The sequence below is a fragment of the Propithecus coquereli genome, unplaced genomic scaffold (assembly GCF_000956105.1).
Source record: "Propithecus coquereli isolate 6110/MARCELLA unplaced genomic scaffold, Pcoq_1.0 Scaffold48, whole genome shotgun sequence".
Taxonomy (NCBI): Eukaryota; Metazoa; Chordata; class Mammalia; order Primates; family Indriidae; genus Propithecus; species Propithecus coquereli.
Genome location: NW_012150618.1, coordinates 1,637,863 through 1,660,343, shown reverse-complemented (window position 1 = coordinate 1,660,343; position 22,481 = coordinate 1,637,863). Strand labels below are relative to the sequence as shown.

The following is a 22,481-nucleotide window of genomic DNA, read 5'->3' as shown; positions in this document are numbered from 1 at the left end:
CTGATAAGTCAGTGTTCATTCGAATTATTGTCATTGTTGATACATAACATGCCATTTCTGTGGCTATTTTCAAGATTTTCTTTTTCTTTAGTTTCTAGCAGTTTGACTATGTTGTGTCTATGTGTGGTTGTCTTTTGTTTTCCTATTTGGGGTTTGTTCATCTTCTTAAATCTATAAATTTCTATCTTTAGCAACTTGGGAAAATTTTTAGCCACTATTTCTTCAAATACTTTTTTCTACCTCATTTTTCTCCCTTTCCTTCTGGATCTTCAGTTACAGGTATGTCACCACTCTTACTACTTTGCCACAGGTCTCTGAGGTTCTGTTCTTTTTTTTTTTTCCCCCAGTCATTTTTCTCTTCATCCTTCAGATTGGATAATTTCTATTGCTTTATCTTCAAATTCACTGACTCCTCTGTCATTTCCACTCTGTGGTTAAGTCCATCCAGTGCATTTTTTTATTTCAGATATTTATTTTTCAGTTCTTAAATTTCCTTTTGATTCTTTTTTTATGGTTTCTATTTCTTTGCTGAGAAGTCCAAGTATATTTGCTCTGAAACCCTTGAGCATAGTTAAAATAGCTGCTTTAATATACTTACGTGCCAGTTTTAGCAGCTGGATCATTTTGGGCCTAGTCTCCATTGGTTGCCTTTTCTCCTGGGTATGGGTCAGTTTTTCCTGTTTCTTATGTGTGATAATTTTGGATTGTATTCAGGATGTTATGAATGACAACATAGACACTCTGGATTCCATTATGTTCCTCCAATGAATATTGATGCTGGTTTGTTTCAGTGGGCAGATAACTAAACTCAAAGTACAAGCTGAATTCTCAGTTCAGTTATTTTAACATTAGCCTGGCTGCTTGGAATCTGTCTCACATATGTGTAGTTTGGAGATCAGAGATATATACAGAGTTTATACACAGAATTCTGGGCTTCCTCTTTGTGGTTCTCTCCTTCCCATGATTTACTCAGTAAGTTTTTAACTGTAGTGATCATGCAAAAGTTTGTCCTTTGGTTCATCAGTCAAGTAAGACTGTAGGTTTTCTGTCTGGATTTTAGCTACCCAAACTAAGTGGAGCCTGCTCTGTGGGTAAAAGCCATTTGTTTCTGCCTTCAGGTAGTTTTCTGTGCTTTTCTAGTGTTTATAGTTGTTATTTGTGAAAGAGTTGGTCGAGTAGGAGGTACTCAACCATTACAGGAAGTAGAAGCCATAAAATAAAATTGTACATTTGAAGAGTGTCTCATTTATGTACTTGGTAGTCTTTATTATTAATAGAAAACCAAGCAAGTGTGGTAAGAGATTTAAGTTTACGTTTTAATAATGGAATATGGTGAAATTTGTTTTCATGATTCATCCTCTTTTAAATAATAAAGTTGTCACTCAGACTGAGTATTTATTTGCCTGTCCCTCAAATTTTGTATAAATTATTTTTTCCCAAGCAGATTTTAAATATGTTTTGGAAACAAAGTAATATGAGGAAACTTTATAGTAAAACTTTCATTTTATCCAACAAAGGTCACGTCCTCTGTGAGTCAAGAATGATCTAGATCCTGGGGATAGAGCCATGGACTTCAAAGACCTTAATCCTGTGGAGCGAATGTTTTTGGGATAGATAGATAATGAATAAATATATCTCAGGTATTGATAAATGCTATGAAGAAAAAGCAGTATGAAGATGTTGGGGTGCGGTGGGGGAGCAGCAGAGGTGTGGCATTATTTTAGATAGAGAGATTGTAGTCAGGGAAACTGTCTCTGAAGAAGTGACATTTGATGAAAGATCTTAAGTAAGAGAGGGAGCAAGGCAAGTAAGTATCTGAGGAAAACAGTTGCAAGCAAAAGGAGCAGTAAGTCCAAAAGCCTTAAGGGAAGAACAAGATTGGCTTCTTTGAGAAATCACCAGAAGGCCAGTTGGAATTGAGGGAATAAGGAAAGTGATAGGAGATGAAGTTAGAGGGGTGGCAGATAGCCAGCAGCCCTGCTATGTTGGATTTTGAGCAGGGAGAATGAGGACTGATCTTTTCATAAAGATTACTCTGCTCAAAAGACTGGAGGTCTGTGTGTGCCGAGGTGGGGCGACGGGGTGGGGTGGGTGTTGGAGCAAAGAATGAAGGCAGGAGGAGACCAATTAGGAGACCTTTGCAGTTGCAGTCTAGGTGGCTCAGTGGCTTGGACAAGAGCCATAACAGGTGCAGAGGAATGGTCAGATTCTGAATACTTTTTGTAGATAAGCCAGTAAGGCTTGATGGTAGACTAAACGTGAGATGAGAGAAAGACCACCTGAATGAATGATGGTACCATTTACTGAAATGGAAAAGATTGGAAAAATGTTGGTTGGGGGGGATTAAGTATTCGATTGTGTACATATTAAGTTTGAAATAAGTTGATATCCAAAAGGAGATGTCAGGCAAACAGTTAGATATATTAGTCTGGAACTCAAGGAAGAGATGATAATTTGCCAAGCCTCAGTATATAGATGCTTATTATTTATTTTAATCTGCTTTATTGTGAGTTGATATAGATGCTATTTAAAGCAGTGCATTTGAATGAAATTACCCTGAAGAGGAATGTAGGTATAGTTGGAAAGAAATCCTAGTACCGCTAGCCACCAACATTTAGATGTCCAGAAAAGGAAAAGGATCCAGCAAAGAAAACTGAGAAGAAGCTGCCAGTAGACAGAAGAAAAACCAGAAGAATATAAATCTCAAAAGCCAAGGGAAGTGATTGGTTAAAGGATGAAGGAGTAGTTGACTGGGTCATAAGCTGCAGAGAGGTCTAGTAAGATGAGGACTTAGAACTCACCACTGGATTTCATGACCTAAAGGTATATGACTGCGCAGATAAGTGTGGTTTCAGTGGAGAAAAACTATAAAAGCTTAATTGGGGTGGTTTTAAAAGAAATTAGGAGGGAGGAAATGAAGACACTTAAACATAAACAACTCTCTCCAGGAGTTTAGCCCTATATGGGGGAGGAGCAGAGAAATAGGCTGATAATTCGAGAGCAATCAAGAAAGGTTTTCTTAAGATGAGAGTTCTGTGGCATGTTCGTGACCCCTTAAATTATTTTTAAATATCATTTACTAATTTTCAGTACTTCTCTTTTCTCCTGCAACCCATTTGTAGAAATACTACTTTGAGTCTAAAATGTATGTATGTTTTACATAGAAATACTTTGGGAAGTCCATAATGCAAGTAACTTAGTTTGGCACTGATTTTTATCTGTGAGATGTAACGAAGCTAAAGTCACACAGAAAAATTAAGTAAAATTTAATCAAGTAATGATAAAAAGCTAAAAGACTTACTGTGTATGATATTTAAGTGAGCATTTATTCTGTTGAGGAATCAGGAGTTCTATCATAGTTAAATCTATTCAAAACTATTTCACCATCTACTGTTATGTTGAGGACTTTATAAAAGTGCTAGATACACAATAGTAAACAAAAGACACCTAATTCCTACATTCATGAAATTTTCAGATTTGTATTGTTTTAAGCTTATGTTAATGAGGTTAAAAGAAAAATACTACAAATAAGAAATTAATTTTAAATATACTGTCTTCTTGTTAAATCTGTCCTAAAATGAAATGTATTTTAATGATTAATCAAATAACATGATTTTAAATATTTTAATATTTTATTTAGGTTTAACGTACTTATATCTTATTTATATCCCAAAGAGATTTTCAAGATTAAACATAGTTTACATTAGGAATAAAAATAAAGTAAATAGTTTTCAACTTTGGCCACACATTGTAATCACCTGGGGAATTTATAAAACTCCCCATGCCCAGGCCACTTGCTCCCCAACCAATTAAATCAGAACCTCTAGTATTGGGGCCCAATTATTAGTATTTGTTAAATACTGATTTAATAGAAGCAGAGGGAATAAAATGCTAGTAAGCTCCTGAGAATGAATTGATTGTACATTTAAGGATTAAGTATGTCTAAAAGATAAAGCAAGATATCGAATGAATTGAGTTTTAGATCATTAAGTTTTAGACAAAGCATGCAAACTCATTTGTAGAACCAAATTTTTTCAGTATCCAAACTTTAAAATTTTTAAGTAAGCAAATATGACTACTTACTTTAGGCTGTCCTCTAATCACTAAGAAAAAAAATTAGTAAAGTTATTCATTTTCCCCTTTTAAAAGAAGGAGGGAAGACAAGGAGGGAAGACTTGACAGTAATTTCTTACTTGAATGCCTTTTGGCTCAGCCATTATAGAGCACACAAATACATAGGAATTAGTTAATATAAAGTTTACCAGAAGAAGTTATACTGAAAAGACAGTATATATATGAAAAGCATTCTAGGTCTAAAGTTTATTTTTATAGCTTATATTAAATCTTAAGTGCTAAAGCACATACCCTTCTGTAACTGACATTTTAAACCCACAATAACATTCATTCTGTAATCAGTTCTCATTAAAATTTTTTTTCTTTCTTTCACAGAAAATGCTTGGACAGAAGAGATGAGTACTATTTCCACTAAGGCCTAGAATTGCCTACTGTACAAATAAGTCCTGATCAGGCAATATACGAATGGCCCAAGGAAGCCACCAAATTGATTTTCAGGTTTTACATGACCTGCGACAAAAATTCCCTGAAGTACCTGAAGTTGTTGTATCCAGGTGCATGTTACAGGTCAGTGTTCAATGATTTCTGAATTTATTAATACAAACCTGGTTATTTTTTTAAAAAATTGGAAGAAAACTCTTTTAGGTTTATCTTCTTGTTGGCATTACTATGCTATGATGAAAAGAGGTGAGCTTTGGTGTCTGATGGTCATGTGGCCTTTGGCAAGATGGAGTTCTCTGTATCCCATCTGTAATATGAATAATAACTACCTTATAGAGTAGACGTGAGGGTTAAATGGATCTGAATGTAAAGCACTGATATATGGTCCATATACTTACTAGATATAAGCTTTCTTCACTCCCCCCCCCACCCAGATTTGAACTAATTTCAGATCTTCATATGAAAGTGAGAAAAATCATTAAATTAAGGAGTCAGGAAACTTGGGCTCTAATCCTAAATGGACACCCCTAGCATATTTGGCAAGTAATATGCCCTCTTTGTACTTCGGTTTTCTTATCTGTAAAATGAAGAAGTTTGACTATATAATGCATAAGGTACCAATTCTAAAGAAAAAAGTCTGTTTTTATATTGTATATTTTTAATTTGTAAGTTTTCCAATTAATATCACTAAACCCCTAATTTTTACATTGTTGTTAGGTTGTTAGTATACACACTTTTAGAAATCCATAATTCTGAATAGTGATAGTTGTGCCTTCACATTTTATTAAACTGGAAATCTTTCTATCAAAAGCTATTTGAAGCTCAGTCAGACATATTTACTCTTGACAAATGATTGTTAAGGTTTGAAATTGTGTGAAAGTATTATCAAATCTATACTTGGTATCAAATGACTACATGTTGTTCACAGTCCTTATCACCTTTTATCTAACCTTTTAATTGGTCTACCTGTCTTTAGCCTAACCCAGTTTTGATCTCTCCAGTCTATCCTCTTAGTTCTGCCAAAGTGCAGAGTTCATATATGTAAATAACATACATAAAACCTCTTTTTTTAATTTATTTTTTTTATTTTTTTAAGACAGGGTCTCTTTTGGACCAGCTAGAGTACAGGGGCATCATCATAGCTCACTACAACCTCAAACTCCTGGGTTCAAACAGTCCTCCTGCCCCAGCCTCCCAAGTACCTGGGTAGCTGGGACTACCCAGGCACAAACCACCATGCCCAGCTAATTTTTCTATTTTTTTGTAGAGGTGGCGTCTGGTGCTTGTTCAGGCTGGTTTCTAACTCCTGGCCTCAAGCAATCCTCTCACCTCAACCTCTCAAAGTGCTGGGATTACAGGCTTGAGCCACCACACCTGGCCAAAACCTCTCGGGTTTCCCATACCCTCCAGAATGAGGCTCATATATCTCACCTAATGTGTAGAAGGTCTGTGATCTGGAATCCTGGCCTCTTCTACAGCTTGATCTCTTGTCCAGTCCTGTCTCCTCACATCCTCTGCTGTAGCCATCCTGAGCTGCATGGAATTCTCCAAACTTGCCTGACTCTTTCCGTAGTATAATGGTTAAGAGCGTGTGTTTTGTGATAAACAGACTTGGCAGTTAGTGGCAGTAATTTAATTAACTTCTCTGGCCCTCATTTTCTGACTTTCATTTACTCAGTTTTACAATGAGAATTTTAAAAATTCACAGAATGCAGGTAAAGCAACTAGTAGGATACCTGATTCATAATGAGTATTCAGTAGATGTTAGTAGCTAATACTAATAGGAGTAATAATAGTAGAAGGCCCATAATAAATATTTGGTAATTTACATTTGTCTATATAGAATGAGAAAGGGGAAAAAAAGAGAGAAGAAAAAATGTAATAAGGATATAGTCAGAAGTTAAAGCAAGTCTGGGGAAGGAGTAGAGATAGTGAGAAAAAGTTAAGTCTTCCCCCTAGAACACAAGTACCTTTTCCTGACTTTTCAAATGAAATAGAATTTTGTGGTAAAATAAAGCTGTGTGCTGAGAATGTTCAGTGAGTTATTGAAAAAGTAATAGGAAAATACTTTAGATTCCTTGATAAAATTCTGTAGACTTAATATTGGAAAGAATTGTCCAGAACACTTCCCTGTTACACGGCTATAGAGATTTTTTTTCTTTTATTTTTTTTATATTTCAGCGTATTGCAGGGGTACAAATCTTTAGGTTATGTATATTGTCTTTGCCCCACCTGAGTCAGAGCTTCAAACATGTCCATCCCCCAGAAGGTGCATACCCCACCTATTAGGTGTGTATATACCCATCCCTTCTTCCCCCGTCCAATATAGAGATTTTTTTTTTTTCTTTGAGACAGAGTCTAACTCTGTTGCCCGGCTAGAGCGCTGTGGCATAAGCCTAGCTCACAGCAACCTCAAACTCCTGGGCTCAAGCAATCCTCCTGCCTCAGCCTCCCGAGTAGCTGGGACTACAGGCATGCGCCACCACGCCCGGCTAATTTTTTCCATATATTTTTAGTTGTCCAGATAATTTCTTTCTATTTTTAGTAGAGACAGGGGTCTCGCTCTTGCTCAGGCTGATTTCGAACTCCTGAGCTCAAACAATCCGCCCACCTCGGCCTCCCAGAGAGCTAGGACAATATAGAGATTTTGAAATGCCCCAACTGGTAGTAAAAGTAGAGTCTTTTGTGGAATTACTTAAAATATTTTCAAAAGAATAAAGAGCTCTAGTGTATTCTTACAGTGTGATCTTCAGGATGTATTAAGAAAACAAGATGCAGGTGGGGTGTGTAGATGCAGCAGGGCAAATAAATATATACACATATATGTGTTTGCCCCTGTTTGCATAAAGAAATACTGGAAGAGTGAAAAGCAAAATTAATAAAAGATGGTTACCGGCCGGGCGTGGTGGCTCACGCCTATAATCCTGGCACTCTGGGAGGCCAAGGCGGGCGGATCGTTTGAGCTCAGGAGTTCGAGACCAGCCTGAGCAAGAGCGAGACCCCGTCTCTACTAAAAATGGAAAGAAATTATCTGGACAACTAAAAATATATAGAAAAAATTAGCCGGGCGTGGTGGCGCATGCCTGTAGTCCCAGCTACTTGGGAGGCTGAGACAGAAGGATCGCTTGAGCCCAGGAGTGTGAGGTTGCTGTGAGTTAGGCTGACACCACGGCACTCACTCTAGCCCGGGCAACAGAGTGAGACTCTGTCTCAAAAAAAAAAAAAAAGATGGTTGCCCATAGTAGGCAAGAGGGAATAGCCATATGGGGACAGAGTTAGGACTGAGACTTCTCAATATGTATCTTTTTTATTGTTTTGATCTATGTAAATGAATTACCTATACAAAAATAAAATAAGCATGTTTTCAACTTTACCCAAAAATAGAAAGTAGGTGATTTTGAATTTCCTTTGCACATCCGGTAATACCACCCTCACTATGTTAATCTGATTTTGCAAAAAAAACTCCTCTACACTCAACATTCTTCCCAGCACCTAGTGATGACTCATATGAAATCTGTTTTGCCAGCAAATTACCCATGAAACAGACCATACTTTTTAAAAGTGAGTTGATAATCATTCTGGGCATCCAGATATTATACTTTTTAGCTGCTGAGAAATGTGACAAGAAAGGAATGGGGAGGGCTCTTTGGGGATACAACTAGGATGCAAGTTTTCCCAAATTTAGAGAGATATGTTTAAACTATAAAGGTAAATTAACCTACTTCTAAATGACAGCCTCTCTTTTGGGAGCTGCTCCCCTTTTCTCAACTGGATGGGCTTCTGTTCTTTCACTTGGGAGATCCTCGCTCTAGTATATTGGTTCAGAACTTTTTAAGAAATCAGTAAAGGATCATGCCATGCTGCCACTCTGTACATGTTCTTCTTAAACATCTTGCTTCTTAGGAGGAGAACATAAGTATCTATCTATCCTCTGTTCTCTTCTTGATTTTATTTGCACAGATCCTTTTTCTGGAATTACATGGTTTCCTTGTGGTATGGATTCTCTAAGGTAGCTATATTGCCAGCAGCTGTAATTTGTATCTTTAAAATTTGTTTTTATATTTGGTAACTAAAACTTAAAATATTGCATAGTTGAAAATATTGCATAGTTGGCACTTTGATTTTTTTTCTTTTTTAACTGAATTTTTCACTTTTTTTAAGTTTCATGTGATAATTGAATGAATCTGTAGATTTAAAATTGCTATTTCTTTTCTAAATAACGCATCAAGTATTATTCTTTCACTGTATGTAAGACTTGGTATTAGTTGAAGTCTTTCGGATGACCTTCACCCGTAGTTCTTATCCATTTTTCTATTATAACACATACCATCTTGCATTATATTTGTGTTCACATTAATCTTCTCTGCTAGACTTTGAGATTCTTGAAATGAGCAGTCATTTTCGTTTCCACTTGCCTAATGGATGCTCAGTAAATGTTGTTTGAAGGAGTAAATGAATCAGAGTTTGAAAAGGGTAGTTATAGGGTGTACTTTGATACTCTCTGTAATTTCTGTGTCTGTGCAAGAGTTTGGGGGAAAAGTGAAAGAGGAACGGAAATAAAGATTCAGACTTTTTTGTAGCTTTGAAGAGAATACAGATTTGTGGCTATATACAAAATAATGATTCTTAGCCTTTTAAAAACTCATATCCTATCCCTTTTGATACACTTAAAGGGAATCGTCTACAGTTTCTGACTAAAAGTAACCGTGGCTTCTTTGAGAAATGGCTGATTCCAGATCTGGAGTAAGAAATGTACAACATGAGCTTGGACATCTTGCCATATCAGAAAGCAACAAAGCTGTGAAAAACTACTGGATTCATTTTATATGTACCCAGGAGCCAACTTGAATCTATTCTCTCTAGCCTAAAGATAGGATATAATGACCACAATTGATTGAAGCACATCAAAATATTAAAGATACAGAAGTTTATAATGATACTAAAAATAAATCTAATCACCTTTGGAGATTGCTAGGGCACCAACTTATTCCAGAAACTCATAAAGAGAAAGAATTTCTTTATCCTGCCTCTTTCATGCAAAAAGTAACCAAATAGTTGAAGAGAGCAGGTATTCAAGGAAAAATTGTTGCTAAGAAACAAAGATGAAATCTTATAATTGGGATATCCCCAATATTACTATTTTGCCACCCCTAAGAAATAACGTTTCTAAACAGTGATCATCAATAGCTGCTAAAACTCATTACTTGGATCAAACTGACAGCATCTGACTCCACCAGTCAGCTTTAAAAATCACAAAAAGACAGATATACATTATTATGTCTGCTTGTGTGATGTGACAATAGACTCTGTGAAGGGTGTTACCAAAAATTATACATGCATTTGATCACACCCTTAAATATAACTGCTAGCTTACAATGAAATACAGGGGATATAGACACCACAGGGTGCAATCCTACTGGGAAATTCTACTGGACAAAGATTAAGTTTTCTCCACAAAAAAATGGAGGGAAGAGTTTAAAAGGAGGGAAGAGTTAATTAAGAGAAGAAACCTAAGAGGCATATCAACCAAATGAAATGTGCGGGCCTTATTTATATCCTGATTTAAACTAACTGTAAAAAAGATATTTATGAGACAGGGAAATTAAGTACTATTTGAATATTAGATGATATTAAGTCCTTGTTTTTTAGAGATATATATTGAAATATTTACAGCTGAAAACAAGATGATGTCTTAGACTTTATCTAATTTGGTGGGGGGAGTAGCTCAGGCATACACATTGTATGAAAAAAGATTCGTCATGTTGTTAAAGATAGATGATGAGTATGTGGGAGTTTATCATATTTCCTCTCTACTTTTGTGTATGTTTAAAATTTTCTAAAATAAAAAGTATAATGTACATTTTGTTTTGTCCTGTTGTAACCTTATAAAACCCCTGTAAATTCTTTCATGTTTTGCTGGTAAGAAGGTGATGTCTGTAGTCCCTGCTACCAGGGAGGCTGAGGCAAGAGGATCACTTCAGGCCAGAAGTTCAAGCCTGCAGCAAACTATGATTGTGCCACTGCACTTCAGCCTGGGTATTAGAAAGGGCATGTAAATTATGGCATAGCTGGGGCTAGAATATTGCTGTTTAATATGAACATATTAAATAATCAGATTACAAAGGATTATAGGAATTTTTGAGAGCTAAACAGGAAGACTTTTTAAATATGAGTATCAAGTTTTTACAAAGGTGTTATGGAGTTGGATTTGGTAGGAAATACACATTTTAATTTAAGAATGATAAAAGGGAGAAGGTGAGAGGAAGATGTGATCTCTGAGCTTTGGCTTAGAAGGGAAAAGAATTCACTTGGAATGGCAATAAAAGTAGTTTACAGCAAAAAGCACCAATTAGGCTAGGCAAAAGATAAGGTCTAACTATAATAAAGAGTTAATCAACCAATAAAGATTGTGACCAGTTTTTTAATTTTATTTGAAAAACCAGTATATATCAATTCAGAGTAGCAAGTAGGATAAAAGACCAGCCTAGGCAACATAGCAGCAAGACCCCATCTCTAAAAAAATGTTTAAAAGGTATGAGCCTCTCCTCCGGTCTCGTCTCCTCTTCCTCCTCCCGTCTCATCTCCCAGTCTCGTCTCCTCTTCCAGTCTGATCTCCTCTTCCTCATCTGGTCTCGTCTCCCGGTCTGGTCTCCTCTTCCGGTCTGGTCTTCCCTTCCTCATCCGGTTTCATCTCCTCTTCCTGTCTGGTCTCTCCGGTCTCATCTCCCTGTCTTGTCTCCTCTTCCGGTCTGGTCTCCCCTTCCTCATCCGGTTTCATCTCCTCTTCCTGTCTGGTCTCCTCTCCCTCATCCGGTCTCATCTCCCTGTCTTGTCTCCTCTTCCGGTCTGGTCTCCCCTTCCTCATCCGGTTTCATCTCCTCTTCCTGTCTGATCTCCCCTTCCTCATCTGGTCTCGTCTCCCGGTCTGGTCTCCTCTTCCGGTCTGGTCTTCCCTTCCTCATCCGGTTTCATCTCCTCTTCCTGTCTGGTCTCCTCTCCCTCATCCGGTCTCATCTCCCTGTCTTGTCTTCTCTTCCGATCTGGTTTCCTCTTCCTCATCTGGTCTGGTCTCATCTTCCTAAAAAAAAAAAAAAAAAAGTATGAGCCAGGTATGGTAGCGTGCCTGTAGTCCTAGCTACAGGCTGGAAGGATTGCTTCAGCCCAGGAGTTCGAGGCTGCAGTAAGCTGTGATCACACCACTGCTCTCCAGCCTGGGCGGCAGAGCAAGACCCTATCTCTTAAAAAAATTATGGTTTGTCTGTCTGATTGAGCTGCAAGCTCTTTTAGGGTTTTATATGTCATTGAGTCTACCACAAACTCAAACAGTGCTGTGCGTATGGTAGGTGTTCAGTAAATGTTTTTATAGATGATTTATCACCAGTGGTTAGTTTCTTTTGATAGTTCTTTAAAAACAACAGGATTTTTTTTTTTAACTTCTCTGGAGTAGATTTTTATGGTGCTATCTAAAGGCAGAGATATATTTCAACTAAGTTTATGTATTAAAGGCAGAAATATGAACTCAGTTCCTCTGGAGGCTACCTGGAGTTTATATTTCATATACAGATATATATTTTACACAGATTAAGAGGAAGCATATGAAGAATTGAGATGACTATAGTAAGAATTTTAGAACTTTTTTTATTTAAATACTACAAATGTCACCTCTTAAATGCTTATTTATTAGTTCAAAAGAATTTGCATAGTACTTGAATATGCAAGCATTGATAGAATATTTTTTCATTTAACTATTTCAAAAATGTTTATATGGTATTATATACTTAAGCTGAATGATTATGTTTTGTTCAACATTAAAATTGCATTTTTAATTAGGTTATAATCGTACTTTATTTACTTGAATCCATTTTACTCCTTCTATCCTTTTCGCTGCTAAAACAGAACAATGATTTGATTCAGTTTTAGCAATTGCTAGTCAGAGAGCTTTTCCATTACACTACTAATGAGGATTTTTAATTCAACCATTTGCATAAAAATATTTCTCAAATTAAAAGATTAAATTATATCTGTTACAAGTGTATTAACCAATCACTTGTTAATCATGTAATATTTTTATAGTGATGAAAATATAAGCATTAGCTTCTGGTTGTTAACATCAAGCTGTTTTTATTTTGTTTCATAGAATAATAATAACCTGGATGCCTGCTGTGCTGTTCTCTCTCAGGAGAGTACAAGGTATCTTTATGGAGAAGGAGACTTGAATTTTTCAGATGATTCTGGAATCTCTGGTCTACGCAATCACATGACTTCTCTCAACTTGGACTTGCAGTCACAGAACGTTTACCACCATGGAAGAGAAGGAAATAGAATGAATGGAAGTAGGACTCTAACGCACAGCATTAGTGATGGACAACTTCAAGGTGGTCAGTCTAATAATGAACTATTTCAGCAGGAGCCACAAACAGCACCAGCTCAAGTTCCTCAAGGCTTTAATGTTTTTGGAATGTCCAGTAGTTCTGGTGCTTCAAATTCAACACCACATCTTGGATTTCACTTAGGCAGCAAAGGAACATCTAATCTTTCTCAACAAACTCCCAGATTTAATCCTATTATGGTAACTTTAGCCCCAAATATCCAGACTGGTCGTAATACTCCTACATCTTTGCACATACATGGTGTACCTCCACCTGTACTAAACAGTCCACAGGGAAATTCTATCTATATTAGGCCTTATATTACAACTCCTAGTGGTACAGCTCGACAGACACAACAGCATTCTGGCTGGGTATCTCAGTTTAATGCCATGAACCCTCAACAAGTCTATCAACCTTCACAGCCTGGTCCCTGGACTACTTATCCTGCATCTAATCCTCTGTCACATACCTCAACCCAACAGGCAAATCAGCAAGGCCACCAGACCTCTCATGTCTACATGCCCATCAGTTCACCTACTACTCCACAACCACCAACAGTTCATTCATCTGGTAGCTCACAATCTTCTGCCCACAGCCAATATAACATTCAGAATATTTCAACAGGACCTCGAAAAAACCAGATTGAAATCAAACTTGAACCCCCACAAAGAAACAATTCTTCAAAATTGCGTTCTTCGGGACCTCGAACCTCCAGCAGTTCCTCTTCTGTCAACAGCCAGACCTTAAACAGAAATCAGCCCACTGTTTACATAGCTGCCAGTCCCCCAAATACTGATGAGCTGATGTCCCGTAGTCAACCTAAGGTCTATATTTCAGCTAATGCCACCACAGGAGATGAACAGGTCATACGGAATCAGCCCACACTCTTCATATCCACAAACTCTGGAGCATCTGCTGCCTCCAGGAATATGTCTGGGCAAGTGAGCATGGGTCCTGCTTTTATTCATCACCACCCTCCCAAAAGCCGAGCAATAGGCAATAACTCTGCAACGTCTCCTCGAGTCGTAGTCACTCAACCCAACACAAAATACACTTTCAAAATTACAGTTTCTCCCAATAAACCCCCTGCAGTTTCACCAGGGGTAGTGTCCCCTACCTTTGAACTTACAAATCTTCTAAACCATCCTGATCATTATGTAGAAACAGAGAATATTCAGCACCTCACGGACCCTACTTTAGCTCATGTGGATAGAATAAGTGAAGCACGGAAAATGAGTATGGGATCTGATGACGCTGCCTACACACAAGGTAATATTAATACTAAACTAAAGGTGGGATTATTTTCCATGCTGGACTTATGGGTGTACATTTCATTTCATAGCAGAAATGGGTGTCAACATTATTTCATCTTTTAAATGTTGCCCCAAATAATGTTATGTTAACATTTGAGAGTATTTATATAAATTTTCATTTTATTATCGTAAAACTTGAAGTTTGAATGTTTACTTTATCAGCTCTTCAGAATAATCAACTGATTGATTTGTTTGTTAATGTTCATAACACTTTTTTTTTCCAGCTAATCTTGTACCTGTGGTGATACTGACTTTTCCATTACAATTTCTACAAATAAAAATTCATGAAAACACATTTTAACAAGTAACTAGTTGACTCTTGACTAATATGATATATCTGCCTTCTTTGACCAGATATTTGAAGACTAAAGAATTTCTTCATTTTTCTAATATGACATTTTCATCTTATATCAAAGTCTAAATTGCTGCATGAGTCCTAGAATAATTTATCTCTAAGAGAAATTTGAATCTTGTTCCTGATACTTGTCTCTTTCAACTTGAACCTCCCTTAAATGTTGGTTAATACATTTCTTTTTATTTGGAATTGTGAATAAGAATGTGAATTTTAAATCTATATTGTTTGATTATCCTTTTCTGAAATAGAGTAGTTGTGGCATAATACTAAATTATATCCGTATTAACTCAAGCAGAGACAATTTCTCTCATATGTTCATATGTTTGATCTGACCCCTTAAGTTACTTAATTTTCAGTAGGAAACATTAAATTTATTGAGATAAGAAGGTGAAGGTTAAGTGTTTGTTTTCTTGAATGTTGTTGCAAGTTTGTAGATTAACTGAGTCTTTTAAAGCAGCAGTCCCCAACCTTTTTGGCACCAGGGACTAGTTTCATGGAAGACAGTTTTTCCACAGACAAAGTGGGGTGGGTCGGGGGGCAGGTGTCAGTTGCTGAGTTCTGCGGCCTAGAGGTTGGGGACTGTAGTTTTAGAGTAAGGACATATCTTAGTTATCTCTGTACCTGCAATGAATTGTTCCAAGTCCAGCTATAGGTTGGAAAATACTGTATAACATCACCCTCATGCAGCATGCAGCCCTCAGCTATCATTGGTACCACTGGGACCACTTGTCCTTTTTACAGTTTCTAACACAGTGACTTTACTACCGAGTTTCTGAGAGGAGCCTGATTTGGGGAGCTTATTTTATGTTCTAAACAGTTATACGCTAGTTATCCTCAATCCAAGCTGCACTATGGAGCTTTCAAATTCCATAATCACCTTTGCAGCTTTCAAAAAATAAAGTGCCCAGGACTCAGCCCAAACTTGCTTAATTAGAGCCTCTGAATGTGAAGACTAGGTGCATTGGGCGCGTGCTGTGTGCTTTTAGAGGTTCATGGTGATTTCGATTGCCCTATTAATTGTGTTAATACCTATATTTTCCACATATCTGTGACTAACTACAACCACTTTTCTTTAGTTTCAGCAATGAATAAATTTTAATATACTATTTTTTCCATTGATACTTAATTTCTCTTCTTCCCCAAAAGTCTTTTTTCTCCTCCTTGCCTTCTGTTAAAACAGCAGGCTTCAGGCTGAGTGCAATGGCTCACACTTGTAATCCTAGCACTTTGGGAGGCCGAAGTGGGAGGATTGCTTGAGGCCAGGAATTCGAAAACAGCCTGAGCAAGAGCAAGACCCCGTCTCTACAAAAAATAGAAAAATTAGCCAGGCGTGGCAGCGAGGCAGTAGAATCACTTGAGCGCAGGAGTTTAATGTTGCAGTGAGCTGTGATGACACCACGTCACTCCAGCCTGGGCGATAGAACCAGAACCTGTCTCAAAAAAAAAATCCAAAAACAACCCAAAAAATAAGTTTCCTATGTTTAAATAGTTGCTGATTCTTAATATGAAGACCAAATATTTTATGAAGATAATTTGATAAGGGAAATTTTCAAGTAAAGTAAACATTCACATTTAACTGGATGTTATAAATTATATTAACAGAGTTATTCACATTTATCTGGAATGTGAAAAGGAAGTGTTATTTAAACTTGCTATATCCAATTTCTCTCCTGTTCTTTCTTGAATCTACTACACTGAAGAGTTTTCCCGCTGTAGTCAACCGGAACTGCTCTTGTCAAGATCACCAGTAATAGCATTATTACCACATACGGTGCAGCCTGAATTTTTCTTGATCTATGTATCATCAGTACTTAACACAGTCTGTCACCCTCTTCTCTGTGAAACACTGTTCATTTGGCTTCTAGGATACTACTCTAGGATTCCTGCTGCTTTTATTCTTTGCTGGTTCTCCTTCATCTCTCTGACCTCTCACCTCTTTTTCTTCTACCTGTTTCTGCCCAGTGAAATCAAAGCCTCACAGCTCAATTCTTGGATCTCTTCTCTTTTCTGTCTATATTTATTTCTTAGATGACCTCATTCGGCCTCTTAACTTGAAATGACATAATATGCTCAAGACTCCCAAATTTGTAGAATTTGTAACTCAAACCACCTGGACTTCTTCCCTGGATTTCAAGTCAGTTTATTTAACTACCTACTTAACATCTCCATTGGTGTGTTTAATAGGCATCTCAAACTTACTATGTCTAAAACAGCCTCTGACAACTTAATCTTCCCCCAGCTTACTCTTCCTGTGATCAGTCTTCCCATATTTTTAGTGATTAGTCCAGAAACCTTGGAAACATACTTGACTCCTTTCATTCACATTTCACATCTAGTTTGACAACAAATCCTGTCAACTCTAACCTTCAAAGTATATCAAGAAAGTCACTTATCGCCATTGCACAGCACTCTGGTCTGAGCCACCATCATCTTTCAAATGGATTATTGCAGTGGCCTACCTGTTCTTACCCTTGCCTCCTTGTGGTCTTCTTTCAGTATCCAGAGAGATCCCATTAAACACATGCATCAAATCGTACCACTCCTCTGCATATGACGGCCATCTGTTTCATTTTCAGTAAAAGCTACGAAGCCTTACGTGATCAGCTGCCCCTCCCTGCCTCGCTTTTCCTTTTGCTTACCACCTGCTCACTCTATTCCAACACTACTGGCCTTACTCTTCCTTAAACATAGAAGGCACCTTAGGGCCTTTGTACTTGCTATTCCCACTGTCTGAATTATCTTCTCCCAGAAATCCACAGTTAGTTCCCTCACATGCTTCAGTCTTCACTCAAAGTCACCTTTTCAATGAAACATCCCAGGTCTCCCTATCTAAATCCACCCCCGACCTCTCAGCATTCCTGTCTCTTCATCCCTGCTTATATTGCTTAAGGAGGAAAAAATGAGTAATCTAATATTAAGATATGTAATAACTAATATTTGCAGAAAGCTAACTATGTTCTAGGCACCATTCTGAATGCTCATTTATTTCCTAAAACCAACTATAAAGTAGGCACTAGTAGTATTTCTGCTTGCAAGTTAAATAACTTGTAAAAGTACAAGTGACAGAGTCAAGATTGTAACTAGGAATTTGACAACAGGGCCCACAGTCTTAAACCACTGCACTATAATGTGTTTCTTTCCAGGTTTTCAAGATAAACCCTTTGGAAAGACATCTTGTAGCTTCATAGAGCCCATGGCACACCACTGGGGGGGGCCACATATGCCTCAGTTTAAGAAGCATGGAGCTAAAAGATCATTCAATAAAAAAACAAGAAGAAGCAACTATAGGAAAAGAAATCACAATAAACAGATAACAATTAGAAATAACTTGAAATTATAAAGTAATACCCTGGATAGGTTTAGAGAGCACCTTCTAAAGGCACCTGAAAGTAAAAAAAAATTTCTGATATGTGAAGGTTCTGGTTTAAGAGCTACCAAAGAAGCCGGCTTCCCCAGAATCTGCCACTCAAATTGCTCCTCTTCACTAATAGCTATAGACTCAGACTCAGGTTCAAACAGCTGTAACAACCTCAGTCACTTTTCTTTTTTAAGAGACAGGGTCTTGCTCTGTTGCTCAGGCTGGAGTGCAGCGGTGCAATCATAATTCACTACAGCCTTGAACTCGTGGGCTCAAGCAATCTTCCTGCTCAGCCTCTCGAGTCTCTGAGACTACAGGTGCGCACCACCACACCCAGCTAATTGTTTTTTTATTTTTTGTAGAGACGAGTTCTCACTACATTACCTAGGCTGGTCTCGAATTCTTGGCCTCAAGTTTTCCTCCCACTTAAGCCTCCCGAAGCACTGAGATTACAGGTGTGAGCCCCCGTGCACAGCTCTACCTTCTTTAAACATATCTGCATACATATAGAAGTTCATAACATTCGTATGACTGTGTGCCCTTGAGTTTTCTATGTATGTGCACTGTATTGAGATGGGTCCTGTTCTGGCAAACCTTCATCTCCTTGTTTTCTTCTGGATACTATGGAACTGGTATTAACCCAGGTTGACCTAGCATCCAGTGATGGAATCTTGATATAGTGTTTCATTCACTAGTTCAAGACAAGTCGAACGATTGTTCTTTGATGGAAAATGCATCTTTTCTGCTTTTACCCTACATAGTTTACAAGTACTCTCTACAGTAGCACTAAATGAGGTAACCTGAGTAATCCTGATCTTTAAGCAAGAATCTTTTCTGAACTCTTAACTTGAGTGGTATGGGTAAGAAAAAAGGAATATTTCTGTCTCCTGCAGGGAAAGTGACCTTTCTAAAACTCCTGGAACATACTGTTTCAGAGTAGAAAAATAAGTTGAGTTAAGTACTGGAATCATAGGAAAATATTTTTCCCAAAATGAGGAGGAAACATACATAAATGTGGTAACCATAGTGCATTATTTTTCTTTTAGTCTACCATTTAAAATCTAAAAATACTACAATAAAAATATTTTAATGAAAATGTTTATAAAAGATATATTGTTTGATTATGCCCTCTGCTATATAGAGATCAAAAGAAAAAGAAGTAAATTAATGAAACTTTTACCAAGACCTTGCTTGTATCAGTACTAAGTCTTTAACACCACCACTATCACCACTCCCACTACCCGCAAAGGAAATAAATTAAACTTGAGTCCTTAAAGACTACAGGAATCAAAGCTGAAAATGAGTGCTAAATAGAAAAAACAAATTAAGATTGGAGAGAAATTTTAAAGTTTATAGGTATAAAAAAGATTCTCATTTTGTTAAGAACAAATATAGAAGTGAAAATTGCTTACCAGGGGTAATGTCACTGGTCACATAGCTACATTTTTTCCCCTTGAGTCACACCACCTGACTCTACCTAACTTCTGAAGAATATCAAAAAATACTTTATCATTCACTGTGTTCTGAGACCTTCTAGTGTCCTCTCCCTTTCACGGCAATTTGTAACACTGGCAGCTTTTATATGTATGGAGGACAGTGCGTTACTTAACACTGCTGCCAAAAATGATTTCTCATTCTCTTATTTCTGCAGAAATCCATCTGTGGTATTAACTGGTAAACTGTGTTGTTTTAAAAAATATACACATATAAAATCCTAAATATTTTTAATGATACTTTAATACCTTTTCTTTCAGTTATATTTATGGTCCTATTATAATGTTAAGCAATAGCCTTGACTTTGAACCTAAAATAGAAATACAAGTAAGAAAAATTATGAATTGAAAATTAGCTTCTTGAACTTCGTTTCTTGTCATTTTTTACCAGTACGTCTCTCCAAATCATAATACTTTCCTGTTTAATGAGATTTAATAAAAATGCTAATCATGACACAAATTCAGTGGGCTAGATACTCTTTTCAAAGGAAATACAATTTAAATTCAGATTTTTAAATTTGCACTTTATGCAGCTGCTGATTGGAAGTGCCTTTTCTAGAATGTTCTGTGTTGACATTGAAATCACATTATTGAATAATTAACTCGGCCTGGTGCTGTGGCATGCTCCTGTAGTCCCACGTGCTCAGCCTCTGAGACAGGAGGATCGCTTGAGCCCACGAGTTCGAGGCCAGCCTGGGTAACATAACAAGACTGTCTCTTAAAAAAAAATTTAACTCAATAATTAAGATTAATTGACAGCAAACCACTTCTAGAATTTTGTTTTTTCAAATCAGCCCACTACTCACAGGTTTTTTCCAGTCTTAAGAGTAACTACCTTTTTAATTTGGGGTAAATCTCAGGGTTGGAAGAAACTTTTAAGGTCATGTAGAATCCTACACCAAAGGTTATCCAGTCCACTTATCTGTCCAGCACTCAAATCCCTATCAGATGTAAATCCATTCTATACTTGAATACCTGCGAGAGACACGCTGCCTCCTAAGGCAGCATGTCCCGTTTTTGGAGAGCTCTATCTACTAGCAAGTTATTTCATGTATTACACCAGTATCTTTAAAAAGTATTATGAAAATAACATATACCTGGTAAAAGAAATTTTAACCAAAAAAAGAAGATACAATAAAAATGTATCTTCTTTGAACCCTTGACCTGTCCCTTCCCCCCAACCCTTCCACCATTTAACTGTTAGAGGTAATTTCCATTGCAGTTCTCTAATGTTCCTCTCTGTTATATTCACTCATGCATACACACACTTTTTTTTAAAGCAAGACTACTACGCATATGGGTATATGTGAACACATGGGATTATGTAATGTATACATACTCTACAATATGTCTAATAGAGATACTCTAAATATGGAAATATACAGTATACATTTTTTGCTTAATATATTTTAAGATATTTGCATTTCAGTTTTTATAAATCTATTTCATTCAAGTCTTTTTTATTTATTCATTTTAACAGCTATATTGAAATATAGTTAATATACTGTACAGTTCACTCATTTGCAGTGTACAAGGCAGTTTTTAGTATATCCACTGTTCTGTGCAATCATCACCACATATACTAGTGTAGAACACTTTCATTCCGCGAAAAGAAACCCCATATCCTGTAAGCTATCATCTCCCTGTCCTGTTACCCCCACCCTCAGCACTAGGCAACCACTAATCTACTTACTTTCTGTCTCCATAAATTTACATATCCTGGACACCTCATATAAATGGAATCCTATACTATGTGATCTTTTGTGACTGGCTTTTTTCACTTAGCACACTCTTCACTTAAAAGTTCATTCAGGTTGTAGCAAATATTACTACTTTTTTATGGCCAAATAATATGCCATTATATAAATATGCTGCATGTTATTTATTCATTCATCAGTTGATCGACATTTTGGTTTTTTACTTTTGGCTATTGTGAATAATGCTACTATAAACACTCATGTACAAGTTTTTGTGTGTACATGTGTTTCTCTTCAGTATATGCCTAGGAGTGGAAGTGGTGGGTCATATTCTGTGTTTAACCATTGAGATGCCAGACATTTCCAAAGTGTCTGCACCATTTTGCATTCCCACCAGCAGTCTGTGAGGGTTTTGATCTCTCTCTGTGATTCTTGCCATTCTAGTGGCTGTGAAATATTTCATTATGGTTTTGATTTCTATTTCTCTAATGGCTAATGATATTGAGCATCATTTCATGTGCTTATTGGCCATTTGCATTTTTTCTTTGGAAAAATGCCCATTCATATCCTTTGCCTATTTTTTAATTGGATTATTTGTCTTTATTGAGTTGTATGGGTTCTTTGTATATTCTAGAAGTAAGTCCCTTATGTGATTTGCAATAATTTTCTTCCTTTTTTTTTTTTTTTTTTTTTACAAATATGTTATTCAGAATATTTTCTCCAGCCGGGCGTGGTGGCTCACGCCTGTAATCCTAGCACTCTGGGAGGCCGAGGAGGGAGGATCGTTTGAGCTCAGGAGTTCGAGACCAGCCTGAGCAAGAGCGAGACCCCGTCTCTACTAAAAAAATAGAAAGAAATTAGCTGGACAACTAAAAATATATATATAAAAAAAAAAATTAGCCAGGCATGGTGGCACATGCCTGTAGCCCCAGCTACTCGAGAGGCAGAGACAGGCAGGTCTCTTGAGCCCAGGAGTTTGAGGTTGCTGTGAGCTAGACTGACGCCATGGCACTCTAGCCTAGGCAATAGAGCAAGACTCTGTCTCAAAAAAAAAAAAAAAAGAATATTTTCTCCCTTTCTATGTGTTGTCTTTTCACTTTCTTGATGGTGTCCTTTAAGCACAAAAGTTCTTTATTTTGCTAAAATCCAATCTATTTTTTTCTTTTGTTGCTCTTGCTTTGGTGTCTTTAAATAAGAATCAATTGTCAAATCAAGGATCATGAAGATTTACCCCTATCGTTTCTCCTAAGAACTATATAGTTTAAACTTTTATGTGTTGGTCTTTCATCCATTTTGAGTTAATTTCTGTGTAAAGGCACAAGGTAAGGATCCAGCTTCATTCTTTTGCATGTGACTATCCAGGTATCCCAGCACCATTTGT

At 37.0% G+C, this 22,481-nt stretch overlaps 1 protein-coding gene across 2 annotated transcripts in view; it reads left to right on the top strand.

Moving 5' to 3' along the window:
* TAB2 (TGF-beta activated kinase 1/MAP3K7 binding protein 2) overlaps positions 1-22,481 on the top strand; it is a 60,497-nt gene that overhangs the window by 14,306 nt on the left and 23,710 nt on the right. For both annotated transcript variants that reach the window (XM_012655555.1, XM_012655556.1), the window contains exons 2-3: positions 4,450-4,641; positions 12,653-14,153. In XM_012655555.1, coding sequence (XP_012511009.1) covers positions 4,540-4,641; positions 12,653-14,153 — 1,603 coding nt within the window. In that variant the 5' untranslated portion in view covers positions 4,450-4,539. The remainder of the gene's footprint in view (positions 1-4,449; positions 4,642-12,652; positions 14,154-22,481) is intronic.